General features: G+C 41.5%; 1 protein-coding gene across 1 annotated transcript in view; it reads left to right on the forward strand.

Annotated features, from left to right (window-relative positions):
- Window positions 1–18814, forward strand: part of GLI2 (GLI family zinc finger 2) — a 271143-nt gene that overhangs the window by 231949 nt on the left and 20380 nt on the right. The window contains 4 exon segments of the mRNA XM_038422722.2: window positions 2585–2786; window positions 5159–5372; window positions 7578–7691; window positions 13980–14111. Of these exon segments, the coding sequence (XP_038278650.1) occupies window positions 2585–2786; window positions 5159–5372; window positions 7578–7691; window positions 13980–14111 (662 nt within the window).

Raw genomic sequence — 18814 nt, forward strand, 5'->3', positions numbered from 1 at the left:
TAGTCATTTCGGATTACATGGCAGTGGCATCTTCTAAATACAAAAACCTAGAAAAATAGGTGACCTACCACAGTATATATGCTGCTCCCACTACTTTCCGTGTGACCAACAGTTCCAGATGTAGATAGGCCTCAGCAAATATTTGGATCTAATCCTCTAATATTTTGCAAAGCTCAGACCCAAATTCTGCCCTGACTACAGCCTGTGCAACTCCATTGATTTGCAGATGGTGTCAGTCAGAATTTGCCCTTCGACGTCGCATGTTCCAATCACTAACACATCTAAGTGCTGAGAGAGTCCAAATTAGTCCAGTATAAGCTCTCCATTTACTTCAGACTCCCACAACCAAAACCAGGTAAGGTGGAAATGACTTCATGCCTGATTGACTGACAGTTGTTAATAGGGTCCAGGCGCTGGCAGGTCCCCTCTGAGGGTAAGAGCCTGCACTTTATTCTTGATCTGTCAAATAGGTTTTCTTAAAACTCTTAATTTACTTTCTAGGCTCCTGGAGTGTCACCTCTTTCATTAACTGGATGCTCAGCATTGTGCTAGTGCTTATTTCATTTCCTTCCCTCCCCTAGACAAATGCACATACACAATTTCTAAGATTCTCCTTACGCTCTGTTGCGGTGCTATTCCAGTCCAGTTCTCTTACCGCTAAGTCATTGAAAATCACTGTGTTCAGAGTAATCTTCAGGGGCTTTTTCTGTTTTAAGTTAATTTAGTTCTGGTGCAAGGTGTTGATTGACAGCCCTAGAGACTGAAGCTCTTTTTTGTCCTCCAAGGACTGAAAGCAAGGTCAGCAGCTTCCCTACATTCACCCCTAAGCTTGGAGAGGATCTAGGGATCAGTGCAGTGCAGTCTCCATCTCCATGCTGTACTTCTATCACTCTTGGTTGTTAAACCTTGTCCATCACCCAGGTATCTACAAGTGTATTCACATGAACACAAGAAGCTTTCTACATCTCTCCCCCTTTTCTCATTCAGTAGAGCCCCTCTTCTGAGAATGCTAATGAGGGTGCCAACAGTTGCCCAATTTGATGGTGTTTTTTGGTAAAAAAGATGCCCCTCTGCTAAGAATCAGGCCTCCATCCCATTTAACATAGGTCCCCAAACCGTCATCATATGGGAATGTTTTTTTAACTGACGCTCACCTCATCTGGATCTGAACTTGTGATTAGAGCTGGTCAGAAGTTTCAAAATGTTATTGAAAAATGGAGGGGTGAAATCATGATTGTCCCCTCCCCCCATTTTCCAGCCAGGTCTACTAGGGATGAGATGCACAGGGCATCATGTCCCATTATCATCCCTGTGAGCCAAGCAGTCCCTTCTAATGTAAAATTTGGGGTGTATAATTTTGGAGGTGCCAATAATAAGTAGTTCCATAGTTATCACTATGTGCAGCAGGGACCTTAAAGCAAGCATTGGAAACCACTCAGTTTGGAAAGAAGAGTGCAGTGTTTCTTCTGCAACCTTACAGCATATATCTGTGAGTAAAGAATGGAGGAATAAATACATCTGTTAATTATTTTTAGGTAAAACTAATTAAAAATGGACCCTTTGGAACCTCATGTTTATCCAGGCTTTTCTAGTGAATGAACAGCTTGTTACCCACCCTGCAGACTCTTCATTTAGTGAAAACTCTGGCAATCGGCATTTCATCTGTTTTTTAGAAAATCAAAATGAATAAAAGTATTACTGTTATTGATATGTTATTTCTTTGTACTGTGTATTGTATAGCACCTCAGAACCCTGTTATGGACCAAGTCCCCACTGGGCTAGGTGCTGTAAAAACACACAGCAAGACAAACTAGATAGCAGATCCTGCAGTCATTGCTAATGCAACAAGGGCCTCATCCAAAGTCCATGGAAGTCAATGGAAAGACTCACATTGATTTAAGTGGACTTTGAGTCAGACCCCAGAAACCCCTTACACAGAGCATGTGCATGATTGGGCCCTATTTTTTTAAGAAAGTGGTAGCCTAACTGGTGAAGCCACTGAAGTTATGTCAGTGCAGAAGTGGTGCAAGTGAGAAAGTGATAATCCTTGCTCAGGGCTTATTGGCCCTGATTCAGCAAGCTACCTCATCAACCTCAATGGGATCACTCACATGCTTAAAGTTAATCACATACTTACGTTCTGTGCTAAATCTGGGTCTCAAGAAGAGCCTGTGTGGTGGAATCAGGCAGCCTGAGAGCTGGAAAATCAGGCAAAACCAAAGGCTGCATTTGAGTTCAGCAGCCTCAGTCAAGAATCCCCGTTATAATTATTGCAGCTGACTCCTGCTTCTTCTCTTCCATAAGAATCACTGTAATGGCAACAAAAAGAATTTTTCCGTAGTGTATGTGAGTCACAGAGAGAGAGAGAAAGAGTGTGTGTGTGTGTGTGTGTGTGTGTGTACATGCACATGCACACAACTCTTCCATGTGTTCCCAGGTCAAATCCCACTCCCAATGTTAAAATAGGTGTTACAAAGCAAGGTACTGTGCTGTTAACTGCTTTCATTTATTCTTCCTATAAAAACTGAAACAAGTAGCGCCTGCTTTTGTCTAACTAGGCACACTTTTTTTTTCTTTCCTACAGTGTCAAGATTTTCAAGCCCAAGGGTTACTCCAAGACTAAGCAGAAAGCGAGCCCTCTCCATATCCCCGCTGTCTGATGCCAGCATTGATCTTCAGACAATGATCAGGACCTCCCCTAACTCCCTGGTGGCTTATATTAATAACTCCAGAAGTAGTTCTGCTGCTAGTGGCTCCTATGGTCATTTATCTGCAGGGGCAATAAGGTAAAGCAGTGCAAGCAGCTCCATTTAGACTTTTGTTTCTTTGATCTTGTGCCTATATAATTATTCCATTGTCAGAACTAAAGCTGTACGAAAGGAACCTTTCAAGCGTTGGCCATTTAGGATTGTATAGAATCTTGTTCCAAAAAATGTACATTGGGTCTGTGTTGTATATTAAAATGAAACCTCTCTTTGGTTTCATGCATGTGGAAGGGTAATCTGCATTTAGCCTGTTTCTTCTGCAATGGTGGATATGATGGTACTTTAGAGTATATGTATATATTTTTATGGGGAGGGAATACTGGTTGCCAGATTTTTATTAATAATAATATGTTCATACCTCTCTGCAAGCAGAAGAAAGGCTAAATTCATCTATTAAAATGTTTGCTCTGAATGGCTTGAATGGCCTTTTTAGGAAATCTCACATCTTAAAAGACTACCTCAAAGTATCCCCAAATGTATTGGCCAAGATTTTAAAAAATTAATTCCTGTATGGACTTAGAAGCCTAAATTTAAACGCTGATTTTTAAAAATCTAGGCTCTTGAGTAAAATCCTGTTCCATCCTTAATTAAAAATCACTTCCCTTAAAAGAACAAATTTTGTCAGATCCTTGAGTTGTTGCTTAAGGCAGGTTTCACACTGTAGTATTATTATTTTTACCACTGAGAAGTTAGGGTATGGGCTTTTTTTCCTATTAATAATGTTATTATAGACACCTAGAAAGAAATGCAAGAGTTCATAGAAGCGATGCAGTCCTAAAAAATGATTGAGCTTATTGTTAGTAAAAAGTTAGACATTAATAGAAAAGTTGCTTTGTCAAGTAAAATTTTTGAAGTGCTTACAATATAATTCTAGCTTTAGGAAACCTCAAGATTTTAACTACTAGTCATACTTATCATCCCACTGTTCCCATGAGTTCTCCCCATCTATTGGATCCACCTCAAGTCTCGTTTTATACTTAAACTGTAAACTGTTTGAGCCAGGAACTATCTTTTCATTATATCTGTGTACGTTGCTTATCACAATTGGGTCCTGATCCTTGACTAGGCCTCTAGGCATTACCACAATAATAATAATAATAATAACAATAACAATAATAATAATAATAATAATTTAGAACCATTTAATATGTATTTTACAAGGCATATGTTAAATCTTAAGAATTTTAAGTGTGTGTCATACATAGAAAACAGTTTAACGGCTAATAAATTGTGTGCAGATTGACTTTTTTATTTTTAACCACTTAAAAGTTCATCAGTGGCAGCAGTGACGCAAATTAATGCATCTCACCACAGAGGGATGATCATATGTTGTAAAGTGAGTTTTCTGATGGTTCCGTTATATAGAACAGTTGCTCTACAGTAACCTGTCATCAGCTCTTATTATGTCATTAACCATTAACATTTATTTAGCCACAAGGGCTTTTTAACAGGGAGTGACTTTGGCCTTTGCTTTTTGGTCATGTTGTCATTAACTGGTTTAAAATAGAAGCAGCCTTAATTGCCTAGTCAAGTTTATTATTTAAAATAAAAACATGAACATACTTCTAATTAAGGCCCAGTCCTGCAAGCACTTGTGCCTGTGGGTAATTTTGCTTGTGAGTAAAGTTACATGTATATAAATGTTCATTGGATCAGCCCCTAAAGTGCCAGATTGATAGCAGCAGAATTGGAACACTACTAGCAAAGTTGGCAGTTTTGATGGTAGTTTTTATGGCGTGTCTACTACATCCTAGTCTGAAACCACACTGGCAACCAAATAACCATTAGATGGGAATGGTTTCTGGCTATGAGTGATCTAAATTGGGGTTGAACTAATGACCTGCAGAAGAAGGGTTACATATTTTAGTAGTCCCGTGAGTCATCTTCCAGCTCAGTTGAATGCAGGGTAAATTTCATATTTTTTAAATATGTAAAATTGATTGTTAAATGTTCCCTCTGCAATTTGTGCCTGACAGCCAGGTGACTTCACTTCTGTATTCAGAGTAGCGTAGCCACAAGCTTGGGAAGTTGCAAAAAAGGTCTACCTGGAAAAACCTTGCATTCTTGAAAAGCAAGATGTGTGAGTTTTTCCCCCATTGGAATCCACTCTTTTCAAACATCGTAAAAAAAGAAATCTCTAGCAGTATTGTGTGAATAGATGGGGTCCATAAATATACCAAAGTACAGATGAGACCAATAATATCTGTGTAAAAAATATCCCATACTGTATATCATGGAAGATTAAAGAAAAGCTAGTTTCCCCACTTTATCCTCTTTCCCATAATCAGCAGGAAGTTCTACCCTTACTCCAATCACTAACCAAGGTTTTAATTCTTTTTTTAAAATAACTTCTCCTTGTAATTTTTCCTCCTCTATTTGTATATTTATTGCAGTCCAGCATTCAGCTTCCCCCATCCCATTAACCCAGTGACTTACCAGCAGATCCTGAATCAGCAGAGAGGCTTGAGCTCAGCATTTGGACATACACCTCCTTTGATCCAGCCTTCCCCCACGTTTCCTCCACGACAACACATGGCAGTTATCTCTGTCAACCCAGCTCCCGCTCAGATCAGTAATAACAACAGCTGCATCTCTGACTCTAATCAGGTAGGAGCCAGTTCAGGTAATGTGATGTGTTTAATACAGCCAAACAGTGAAATTTAGCTGCACTTGAAAAAGCATATCCATTAGAGCTGATCAAATAGGGCCTAATTTTCAGAGGTTCTGAGCCTCTGCAGCTCTCATTGACTTTAGTTGGAGTTGTGGGTGGGCAGTGCATCTGAAAATCTGAGCAAAAATTAAATGCATTCAGGATTTTTCTTGGTTTAAGTTATCAGGCCATTCCTAAATTCTGCTCATGTATCCAGTGTTCATCAGTGCAAGCGTTGGGTGTCCCATCCAGGGTATCAAGCAGTCTCATAATTCTGTAAATGTGGTCTATGGGGGAGCAAAGACTCACAGATGGGTTACAACAAGTAGACCACTCAGGGTGAAACTTGGCTCCATTGATGGCAAAACTCCCATTGATTTCAGTAGGGCCAGGATTTCACCCATAATGTTCATGGTGACTGCTATTCATGTGATTGGGCATGTTATATTTTCTACTCCCTGATTGGATGATGAAACTTTTCAACAGGAGAGTGACAAATAGCAAACAGCAAACATCAGATGTAATTACAAAGCATTTTTGTGACTGTGAAGCAGCCATGTGCATATTTGCAAATAACATATGACCCTCTAGGGCCTTTATTCAGCAAAGCACTTAGCCATATGTATAAGTCTATCCCTATTAGTGAAACACTTAAGTTCTTAGGTGCCATTAAAGTCAAAGGGACATAAGCACATGCTTAAACGCTTTCCTATATTGGAGTTTAAAAGCAGTGAATCAAATTGAAGTAGTTTATTCACCAATCTGTTTTTCCTTTGTTTGACCTGCTCCTCTGCTAATGTTGTAAATCATGCAGATGTTTTTAAAACCACCATATTCTTTCCCTCACTATGTTTGCTAAGACACAAAAAGCAAAGCATTTTAGGACTGATGGCCACGTCAGATCCCAGTTTCCCTTTTGTGCTAAAGAAGGGGCTGTTTTTCATTTTAGAAATCCATTCCAGAGGAATTTTTAACATGCCCCCCCACTTTTCAAATGACATTGGGAAGACATTTGTGAAATGGGCTCTTGGTTTGGGTGTAAATTGTATTGATTTTATTGTCCGTTTTACAAACTTGTGGGCCCAATTTTCAAAATTAGCCATATACAATGGATGCACAGGCACCAAATATATGAAAACCTTGAGTACACACACCAGCTGAATATTAGTGAGTATACATGGCATATTTTTAATAATTTTGGCTTCTTACTCTCAGTACTTGGAAGTTTAAAGTACCATTGTGTTACTACCAAAAGAATTATTTCACTCCATTACATACCCATTTCAGTTTATTATTGTATTTTATTGTTCTGGAGTAGACTGTCCATATTGGTTTATTATTCTAGAGTATCTCATGGGTGCTGGACTGCACACTCTGGTTTGTTATTGAAGGGTTATTTGACTGGTTTTGTGTTCTTCTGCTTTATTTCATTCCTAACAAACTGAGTTCCAAAATAATGTAGGTGGTGGAAGTGGGGTGTCTGTTTACATAAATACTGTATGGATCTTGAGTAAATAACAGCAATGTCATTACAGTTTTAATATTCTAGTTTAATTGACTGTTGTTTGTGTGTGTGTCACATTGTGCTTTTTCTCTTGTAGCCTCTCTTATTTTTTTCTGGAGCAAAGTCAAGTGTGTACACCCTCTTTCTTGTACACACACAGTATAAAGACAACGCCACATGAAGCCAGAATATAGAAACTATTTGGTTTCTTACCATGTTATTTCATCTTGTTTGGAGAAATAAACCATGGCTTGTTCTTGGGGTGGAGGGGTGGCAGTGTGGGTCTTAATCAACAATTGGCTAAATTTGACAGGATCTAGATAGTTCTGAAACTGAAGCAGTGGCTGAGTGGGGAATGGCATCTCTAGATATGCACAACTGCTTTTTTCAGGCCTTCCCTCTTTCCTTTATTCTCTCTCTCTCTCTCTCTCTCTCTTTCTCAATCTGTGTCTTTCTCCATGCACACTCCAAATGGGTAAAATTCACCTAGTTTAGACAACCAGCACTGGTCTGTGTCCTGGACAGGTGGCCCCGATAACCAGCCCAGTTCTTTTTCCGCACCAGTTTGCCATAAACTGGAGATGATGTTATGAGGCTGTATTGCATCATTTTTCCTTCAAACTCTAATGCCACATCACCCCCAATTTTTCTTTCCTAGAGCAAGCAGAGCAGCGAGTCAGCCGTGAGCAGCACAGTCAATCCAGTAATTCACAAGCGCAGCAAAGTCAAGACTGAAGTTGAGGGTATGCCACCAGCTTCCCCAGCCACACAGGTAACCGTCTTGGCATAAATTGTCTTGTCGACCTGATGCAATGAGCTGATGGGTTTTCATTGTGTTCACTTCATGTTTCTTTGCAATTTGTAATGAGGCATCAAAGTTTGCAAGGCAACTGAGCTAATCTCAAATAAAGAGATCCAACAAGGTACAGGAGCAGGGTTTCTGTGACTTATTGAGGGAAACATTATATGGGTTCTTGGGAGTTGGATTCCTGGTGCATTGCCCAGAAAGAAAGAGAGAAGGATGGACTATTTCAGCCCTGGTAACTTACAAAAAGTATGCTTGACCCTTCTACAGTGCATAGCAAGCAATATTGATGTCTCAAAGCAAACATAGATTACGAGGAAGTCTTGCATGTAGGTAGAAAGCTCTCAGAAAGAGCTTCTTCTCTCCTGAGTATGGAATTGCTCTTAGCATCATTCTTTACATCACTGACACAACTTTTGACACTGAGAAGGGTCCACAGACCTTTGTTTCCTTTTCAGAGCTCTGCTATTGCAAACTGTTTAATGGCTGACAATATCCATCTGACTGTTCTTTATCACACCTGTAAACTATCAGGAGTGCTCTGGGCACTTCATTTTCATGAAATATTAGGCTGTGTTATTGTCAAGCGAACAGAAGAGTTGATGACAAATTCCTCTTTCTGCACTGGTTCAGAAGAAGGTTTCAGCATGATGCATGGGGACAGCAACTTGTGCAATCATCTGGGGGCTGGTAAAATTGATGAAGATAGCATATCAGGGAAAGATAAACATGCTGTAGTCAGCACGATTAGGGCAAAGAGGCATATCTCTTGAGCTTTGAGTTTAGGAGTGCAACAACACACAACAGCAGAAAGCATACGACCTAAAAAACCAATCTGGCCGCCCCCCCGGCTAATAAGTCCGCATATTTATTTCTTGTAGTAAATGAAAAAGAGATCTGAAAGAAATTTCCTGCCCTCCCAAGCATATGTATCGGATGAGCCCTGGGAGAGACTACTGCACATTTACTGGCACCATCCTCCTTTATTACATACAGATTTTGAGAGGTGCATGCCCAATACTGGTGATCACATTTACAGAATCATGGGGTTCAGAGTAGCAGCCATGCTAGTCTGTATCTGCAAAAAGAAAAGGAGTACTTGTGGCACCTTAGAGACTAACACATTTATTTGAGCATAAGCTTTCGTGAGCTACAGCTCACTTCATCCAATTTTGCGAATACAGACTAACACGGCTGCTACTCTGAAACCTTTCAATACAAAAGGGACCTGTTTTTCAGCAGGTCTGAGCACTCACAACTAGAGCTTGTTGAAGATTGGAATTTCCATTCTGAAGGAAATGCCGATATTTTGACATTTATTGTTAACCCAATCAAAATCAAAAATTGAATTTTATTTTATTTATTTTTTTGCGGAATGAAAAGTTCATAGATTCCAAGGCCAGAAGGGACCCCTGTAAACATCTAGTCTGCTGTATAACCCAGACCATAGAACGTCCCCAAATAATTCCTAAAGCAGATCTTTTAGAAAAACATCCACTCTTGATTTAAAAATTCAGTGATGCCACCACAATCCATGGTTGTTTCAGTTGTTAATTACTCTCACCATTAAAAATGTATGTCTTATTTCCACTCAGAATTTGTGTAGCTTCAACTTCCAGCCTTTGGATCATGTTTTACCTTTCTCCACTAGATTGAAGAGCCCTCTATTAAATATTTGTTCCCCATCTAGAAACATACAGACTATAATCAAGTCACCCCTTAATCTTCTCTTCGTTAAGATAAATAGATTGAGCTTGAGTTTATCACTATATGTTAATTTGGAAATGTTGCATTTTGTTTCAATTCAACATTGGCCAGCATCTACCTGAGCTGCTCTGGTGCCTCATTAGAGTTATGACTTGGTGCCTCATGCCCCAACTCTCACCCCATGAGCTAGGCTCCCCAGCTGGATATCTCCCATCATGCACAGCAATCATAGCACTCCCATAATGTCCTACAATGGTTCAACCACAGGGAAAGCAGCAGTGCAGAGTGGGAGATGTAGTCCAGTCAAGTATCAGGGGGTTGCCATGTTAGTCTGTATCCACAAAAACAACGAGGAGTCTGGTAGCACCTTAAAGACTAACAGATTTATTTGGGCATAAGCTTTCGTGGGTAAAAAACCCACTTCTTCAGATGCATGGAGTCATGGGGAAGTGGTTTTTTTAACCCATGAAAGCTGATGCCCAAATAAATCTGTTAGTCCAGTCAAGGATCCCAGCCCATGGGGGCACGAGATGCCATGGCAATTCAGTCAGTCACAGATTAATGTCTGACTGACCTGAAATAAAATGTTTAGATTCAGTTGGACAAACTGAAATATTTTGATTTGAGTTGACCCAACCTGAACCAAAATATTTCATTTCTGTTTTCCTGATAGAAAATCAAAAAATTTCAGCAAAAGCAGCATTTGGCAGAAATTGCATTTCTGATGGGGACTTGGGGGGAAACACATTTAGACAGAAAATTCCTGACCAGCTCTACCCACAACTCTAGCTGAAGTTAGTGGAGCTGCATGTATTCAGCACCTCTGAATGTCCTTTTAAGACTTTTCCATCTCTGATTTTGTACAGGCCTCTGATATATATTTTAAAGATTCTACCTTTCCTCAGAAATTGTTTTGTAACTTTCAGCAATTTTCTGTGATCAGAGCAGCTTTTTCAAAAGAACAATCAAGGGCTAATTAGAACAAATCTCTCCATGCATGAGTTGTAAAAAACGTACATAAAAGTCACAACTGGCATGTGATACCATGACAGCTGCTTTAATAATAATACTTGAGCTTTTATGTATCACTTCTCACCTTCCATGCTCTGTACAAGCATTAACTAGTTAATCATCACAACACTCCAGTGGGTCTCGAGAAAAGGTTTGAAAGAGGAGAGGTGAGTGGCCTGATGGTCACTTCAGGCAGGGTGTTTCATGCTGAAGGGATAAGGGGGAAGAAACTGCTATAATGGCTTGGGAACAGTGGCTAAAGAAGGGTTCAAAGATGGACTTGTTGGTGGAGCACAGGGGATGGAGACAATGTGATACTGGTCAATAAGTGAGAAGTGGCAGAGTCATGAGGAGCTTTAACAATGAGGACAAGAAGCTTGAAGTTAATATAATAGTGTAAGGTCGCAGCATATCATCCCTTTTCAAATGAGTTTGTGTAAGGTCGCAGCATATCATCCCTTTTCAAATGAGTTTGCATTGGTCTCCAGTAAAATCATGCCTTTTCCTTAGTATGGTTCAGTGAATAGGGCACTAGAGTAGGAATCAGCAGATCTGAGTTCTGTTCTCAACTCTGCCACTGAGCTGCTGGATGACCTTGATCAAATCACTTCACCTCTCTGCTCCCCTCCCAACTTTAGGGCTTGCCTACATGGGGAAATTTACAAGTATAATTCTACCACTGTAGGTTTCAGAGTAGCAGCTTTGTTAGTCTGTATTCACAAAAAGAAAAGGAGAACTTGTGGCACCTTAGAGACTAACAAATTTATTTTAGCATAAGCTTTCGTGAGCTTCAGCTCACTTCATCGAATGCATCCGATTGAAAATCCCAGCTTCCATGGATATTCCAAGCTGTTCTTTAAGATCTAAATGGGACAACTATTCAATTTGCCCTACATTTAATCTTGCAACAGTGGGAGCTAGAGCTATTTGTAATTACCGACCTCATCTGAGTAATAACCTTCTTTTAAACATTAGGAACTCTCCATTCATCATCTTACCCTTCCCTTCTTACTGAATGTTTGTTCCTCCGTGTTCAAACAGGGACTGACTGTAGATTTGCTTCTTTGTTCCCTCCAATTAGTTTTGCGGCTCTTCACTCTTTCTATGATAGAAAGTGCAGAGAAGTGTGAAAATAACTTTTTTTTTCTTTTACCCAACCAGAAGTAGTTAGAAGCTGCTGACTTTGGCTTCAGTCTGAATCAGTTACAGTCTACCTCTCTGTTTCTTCTTGTCAGCGACAACTTTCTGCAGGGCTGAGATCTGTGCAGCAGGCTCATTTCAGCTAAAGATGGGCCCTAGCCACACAGCTTAAGGGCTGGAGGGTTCAGTTTTAGGGAGGTTGGATCAGGTCCATGCTTGATTTAAACCACGTACAAAAATTCTCCTTGTGGATAAAAAGCACCTGTAGCTTGGTGGGTTTGAAGCTCACACTTAACTTCCTGTATTTTAATGTTCTAAGAATTATTTTGGGGACGTTTTGTGGCCTGGGTTATACAGGACGTCAGACTAGATGATCATGATGGTCCCTTCTAGCCTTGGATTCTGTGAATTTATGAAATTCCAAAGGATGAGGATCTTTGTGGGAAGTTTCTGTTGCACTGTTTGTCCCGGTGAACATGGTTTGCTGATGTTAAGTGCTTCAAAGATAAGACCAAGTGAAAGCATGGCCTGCCTGTCTGAACATATATACGCACATGCCACATGCCCATAGAGCCTGCTCTGCTGAAGTCAATGAGAGGTAACTCCTGGTACTATAGTTTCCTGTAGCACAGCAGTTCTCAAACTGTGGGTCAGGACCCCACAGTGAGTCACAACCCCTTTCTAATGGGGTTGCCAGGGCTCACTTAGACTTGCTGGGGCCCAAGGCCAAAGCCAAAGCCCAAGGACTTCAGCCCTAGGTGGTGGGGCTCGGGCTTTGGTCTCAGCCTCCCCACCTGGCGTGGCAGAGCTTGGGCGGGCTGAAGCTTCGGTCCCCGCTCCTGGGGTCATGTAGTCATTTTTGTTGTCAGAAGAGGTGTGTGGTGGAATTAAATTTGAGAACCCCTGTTGTAGCATTATGTTCCCTGGTAAATAGTTGCTTCTGATAGTCTGTTTTCATTGGAACGTGACAGTGTACCACCACTCTGTGTCGTGCTGGAAATGACTGCGATACACATGGCTGCTACAAGGCCTGTGCATTAAATCATCATTACATCTTAATTATAATAATTTGCAGTTATAGTGCTGTAGATGTTCAAATCACTTCACAAACTTTAACTATTCAATCCATATAATACTGCAGAAAGAGAGGAAAATATTATTTCCCTTATTTTCAGATGGGGAAACTGAGGCACAGAGCTGTTTAAGCAACTTGACAAGAAGTCAGGATTAGAACTTGGAAGGTTTCCAACCATAGGCTCAGTTGGCTATATCATGGTAGTGGACTAAGGTTGGAGCAGGAGCCAGAAGTTCCTGAGTTCTACTCTGACACTGACTCAATGTATGGTCTTGGTCAATAACTTAAACTCTCTGCCACATCTTCCCCTTTGGTAAAATGGGTATATTAATATTTGCCTACCTCATAGGAATGTTTTGAGGATTAATTTAGTTTGTGCCTGTAAAGTGCTCTAAGGATGTAAACCCTGTATAAATGCTAAGTATTATTATTATTACCTATCATTGTCGAGGAAGGACAGATGTGTGTGGATACAACAAGACTCAACCAAACTTTTTGAATGGTTTGAAAAGATTCAGTGGCTATTTTCCCCTTCCATTTTCTTATTCAATGCAGTTAGAGCCAGGTAGCAAAAGAAACAAAATATTCACAAGACAGGAAGGATGGTCCAGTGCCTAGCGTACTTGCCAGGGACTCAGAAGGCCTTAATTCAATTCCTTGCTCTTTCTTAAAAAGAAAAGGAGTACTTGTGGCACCTTAGAGACTAACAAATTTATTAGAGCATAAGCTTTCGTGAGCTACAGCTTTCGTGAGCTACAGCTACATACAGATGCATCCGATGAAGTGAGCTGTAGCTCACGAAAGCTTATGCTCTAATAAATTTGTTAGTCTCTAAGGTGCCACAAGTACTCCTTTTCTTCTTGCGAATACAGACTAACACGGCTGCTACTCTGAAACTTGCTCTTTCTTGAGACTTACTGTGGTGACTTTCTTAGTCCCACTGTGCCTCAGTATCCCCTCGTAAAATGTGGATAATAGTATTACCCTAGACTAATTGTGGGTGTATAAATATGATGGACTCTGGAGTCTTTCCTCATTCTATATCTGATCTAGCTGGTGGGAGTCCCAAGATGTGGGTGTTTATCTAAATCAGACCCCCAAACATTTTAAGATTAGCCTGTCACTAGTGGTGATTTCCTTGGGCAGATCCATAACTGCAAGACTCTTTTTAATTCGGTATTTCATGATAATCAAGAATGTTACATTGTTATAATGAGTTGTCCTTTCCTTTATGATCAATTAATACCTGCCCTGTAATCTACGAGGGACTGAGGAATTCAGATTAAACAAATTCACTTTATGTAATACTTTGTATGTTCTAGGAGCATCTGACAGACCTGAAAGAAGATCTGGATAAGGATGAATGTAAACAGGAGCCTGATGTTATTTATGAGACAAATTGTCACTGGGAAGGATGCATAAAGGAATATGACACTCAGGAGCAGCTCGTCCATGTGAGTAATGTTGGAAAGAAATCCCAGCAATAAATTTGGATTTCTGTGCATTTGTCATCACTTTTCATCACAGGATCAGGATGCTTTACAGCAGGAGCTCACTGTGGGAGCCACTAATGGTGCAAATTAGAGGTACAGTGTACAAACACTGCAAGATCAGCTCACAATTCCTTGAAGAGTTTAGTTGCAGTGAAGCCTTAGATTAGATTATTTGATAGTCTTATGTTTCAGCTGCTGAGGGTGTAATTCTGGTTCCCCTTGCAAAGCCCAATAAAAGGTCTGTGTGTAGGGGATATTATATGGCTGCTGGGGGGGGGGGGGTGAATCTCTTCCCGTTTAACGGGCAGATGGACACAAAGCACCTGCATAGCCCAGCCAGTGAACCCTGTGGGTAAGTCTGTGCTGCATCTGGAAAGTGTCATTGCCAGTGCCAGTAGACAGACTGGGCTAGCTCTGCTCGAGCTAGCATGCTAAAAATAGCAGTGTGGGTGTTGCTGCATGGGCAGTGGTGGCTCAGATGACCCACCCGAGTCCAAGAACACCCATCCCCCTGGGTTCAGGCTTGGGTGGCTAGCCCCAGCCATCGCCACTGCCACAATGTCCACTCTGCTGCTTGGGGGCTCATCCCATGTTACACAGGGGCTCTAAACACCTGATCATCCCCTGTGCAGTGGGAAATAAAACACTGCCAGTGTGTTGGCCCTTCTGCTGCCATGCAAGGAGCCATAGCACCAACTCTGTGGGTGCTCCGGAGCTCAAGCACCCACAGAAAAAAATAGAGGGTGCTCAGCACCCACCAACCACCGAGTTTCTGGCCCCTGGGCTGGCTGCCAATCAGCTGTTCTGCACCCCCCCAGAGTTGGACCAGTGGGTGGGGAGGCCTCAGGGGAGGGGGCCAAGAGGATCGAGTGGCGGGTGGGTTGGGGGGTTTCAGGGGAAGAGGCCAGAGCAGAAGCAGGGCCTCGGGGCAGAGCAGAGGTAGAACACTCAAACCAAAAGTCAGCGCCTGTGCAAGAAGCCACCGGATTTGGGGCCTAAAATGTAGAGTTGTCTCATTTAAAAACAAAAACCACAGATGATGGTGGTGTTACCAATCCCAGAGACGTCCTCTGAAGGCTCCCCAAAGTGCGTCAGTAATCTGATCTACAAATATAACTAATTTCTGCATTACAAGGAACCTCTTTTGTGTTTTGATTCACATGGGATTCACACCCCTCAGTTTTTCTCTGATGCTGAGGGTTGACAAATCCCCAAAACAATAAGTGACTATCAGCAAAATCACAGTTAACCCCCCGACTGAAGCTTTATCCACAATCTCCATTTCAATCTGTAACTTGAACCTGGATCATTCTAAAGCCAGCTCAGGTTCACTGAAAATTCACCAGCCTATTCATCACTGGCCTGAGTTCTGAATATGTAACAAAATCCTACGCTGAGAAAATTTCATTCAAAAGTCTCGTGCAGCTCTTCTTTTCCTGTTCTATTGGCCTTTTTCTGGACTGTCTTTCAACCTCCCAAGGGCCAGCTACATGCAACTAGCTTTTACAATGTGATTCAATGACTCGGGGTGAAGGACACACACACACAAGAATAGAGGGGGGAAGACGATCGAAAAGGATCTGTTTCTTGAAAAGAGAGATTTTCACAATCTCTCTCATTACTATTATTTATTAATTTATTGTTTCTTAGTTTATACTGTTTATACAGGGATAGTGCTCGGAGGCCACCAATCAGTGAGGCAGGCCACATTGCACTAGGCACTCTTACACACACATAATGAAAATACAATCCAAGCCCCAGAGAGTTTACAATTTAAGATAAAGAGAGCAAATGCCAAATCATAAGTCAAAGACAAAATCCAACTGGCTTTAAGAGGGGCTGGAACAGCCACATGGGGTCAGTCATTCAGTGTAGTTAGTGCTGAATATGTTCAAGTTGGAAATAATTTTGGATGTAAAATGAGTCAGATGCATTTGAGAAGTAGACAAGAAGGTAGCTATGCACAGATAAGTCCCTTTATTGTTCTAATGCATCGCACAATCCTGTATCCCATCACTGCTCAGTAATCCATAATGGCTCCATGGGGGAGCATGTTTCCACATTGTCAAGCAATATTTTTTTTTCTCCTAGTTGTAGGGAAAGCCCTGTAGCTCATCCCAGAGCAAGACAGATCCCTGCAGCTCAGCATCATTTATTTCTAAATAAACCAAAAAGAAAAATATTGGAAAAAATATACAATATTTTCCTAATTTTAGAAGGTTTTATAAACTGACACTACTTTGATGTGATTATTGCCAACACTTCAAGAAGCTGTGGATTTATGTTGCCCAAAATGCACACACACATGAAATTCCCATGTAGATGTATTGAGCCAACTTCCCAAAGGATGGCTTCCCACTGTTCATGGAAATATGTTTGTATACACAGATGGACGTACCTGGGCCTGTAAAAGCTAGTTAGCACACCGTGAGCCAACGTGCTTGTGCGAACAGCATCTGTGTGGGGTGGTGCCAGAGCAACAGGTGTACACACAATTTTGTGGGCACCTCCATTGCTCTCTGCTTTGACTGTTTCACTCATCAGCAGAGAGAAGCTGAAACTAACACTTCAAAGCTAAATTGGGCAGAAAGGGCAAGCTGACTAAAATCCCCTAATCCTGCCTTCCATAGTTTTAATTCCAGGTCAGATTTTCAGACCAGCTGGGACCTAGTGGCCTATCTTTCAGATCTGGTCTGCAGGTGGCCCAGAGCCTCCAGAGATCACACAGGAAGAACTGATCTCACAAGACTTCTGCCACCTGGGCTGAAGTTCTAGGAAAACAATTTGCAAGGGTTTAGGGCCACAAAATCAGAATCTTAGACCTGATTAATCTTAAATTCAGCCTCAAACCCTAGAGCAGTGGTTCTCAACTGTTTGTTTACCTGCCACGTCTGCAAGTTCAGCCGATCGCGGTTCCCACTGGCCGCGGTTCGTGGTTCCAAGCCAATGGGGGCTGCGGGAAGCGGCGCGGGCCAAGGGAGCGGCGAATCGCAGCCAGTGGGAGTTGCAATTGGCTGAACCTGCAGGCGCAGCAGGTAAACAAACCGGCCTGGGGCACCAGGGGCTTTCCCTGAACAAGTGGTGGACCACAGTTGAGAACCACTGCTCTAGAGTAAACCTAAGCCAATTCTGAATGCTGCAGCCTCCTGTGATTTTGGCTCATCTTCACCCCATTCCTCCCACTATACAATATGCCCTTGAGCATGATCTGTCCATTGGCATTTCTACCAGGCCCATCACCATGGTGTCTCAGTACCACAAAGACTGAGATTTTGGAACAATGGTGAGGTTAAGGCCCTTCTATATCTTCAGAGGGCTAGTCACCATCTAGTCTGCAATATACCATGTACAGCATGCTAGTTTTTCAATGTGAGCAAGCTGCAGTGTTTTAGCCTATTGTACTTTTAGTCCATAGTTTAACATGCTCTGTGATTGGCATGAACAAAACCCTGAGTTTATTCTCAAGGTTGCTAAATTCTGTTCCTGCCCAGGCAGCCGTACCTTGCTGTGACTGAGCGGGCAAGTTACTCTGTTTTAATGAGCATTTGATTCCCCATGCTGCTAAGTCTCACAGACCATCAAATCCACTGATCTCAGTGGCCACCGAAGGCAGGATCTGCATGTCTGACCTTGGGAGGGATGAGGGATGGCTGAAAAAACGCTGAATCTAAAAAATCCAAACCCAAGTATTTTATTTTAGGACTTCCTGTTGATGTATTTTATTGAAGTCATAGGAGTGGGGGAGAGTGGAGGGGTCATGATTTTGGCATCTAAATTCTGTTCAGAGAGAAATAAGTCTATTAGTCTATACATGTAACAATACAGCTGTAGAAATGTTCTCTGATTTGTTTTATTGTCTTCAGAGATTGATCTTCCCTATCCTTGTAAAATATGAATCTAGACTTGCACAAGGTAAGAGCAAGGCTCCACTTTGCTGCTGTGTTTTCAGCACGGGGTGAAGGCTTTTATGGAACTGAGTAATTAGCAGTAATTGGGGCTATGGAGTTCTCCTTAGCACATACTTTACAGATGTTGTCATATCCTGCCAGCAATTAAGCTTTTGACAGCAGGTGGATGTTTTAGAGCCGGCCATCCGTTCTGGCACTGAATCGTATTTTCTTTTGCCCTTTACCAGCACTATAAAAAGGGTCACAGCTGCATAATTTGGAAAGGGATTTGGAGCTGGAATGTTGGTTTGGTCCATTCCAGAGACAAGAACCAATTGCTTCCAAGAATCAGAGGGTGCTTGGGTCCAACACTAAGCAGTGCTTTTATGTTTTGCTCTTTCATAGACTTTAATTTGATTTGGGATTTTTTTTAATTTCTCTTGTTTTCTGTTAATCTGAGATTCAGGATATAGGGGGGTCAGATCCTCAGCTGATTACAGTGGAACTACACTGGCCTACACCAACTGAAAAACCCATGGTCTCTCTGCATGGCTTTGCCCAGTGGTAGTAAAATCCCTTTTAAAAAGCATGAAATTCCTACTGTTGAGCACAAGTGGGGAAGGAGTAGTTGGCTGGAAATGGACAAATCTGTACACGTGCAGTGTTTCTTAAAGAGTAACATAATGGCATGGTTTCGTATATATCACAGCATGTATATTAAAGAATATAATTTTCTAAACTACCTGCAGTTCAGGGAAGTGGAACAAGGCCATCATG

Source organism: Dermochelys coriacea, chromosome 11 (assembly GCF_009764565.3).
Source record: "Dermochelys coriacea isolate rDerCor1 chromosome 11, rDerCor1.pri.v4, whole genome shotgun sequence".
Lineage (NCBI taxonomy): Eukaryota > Metazoa > Chordata > Testudines > Dermochelyidae > Dermochelys > Dermochelys coriacea.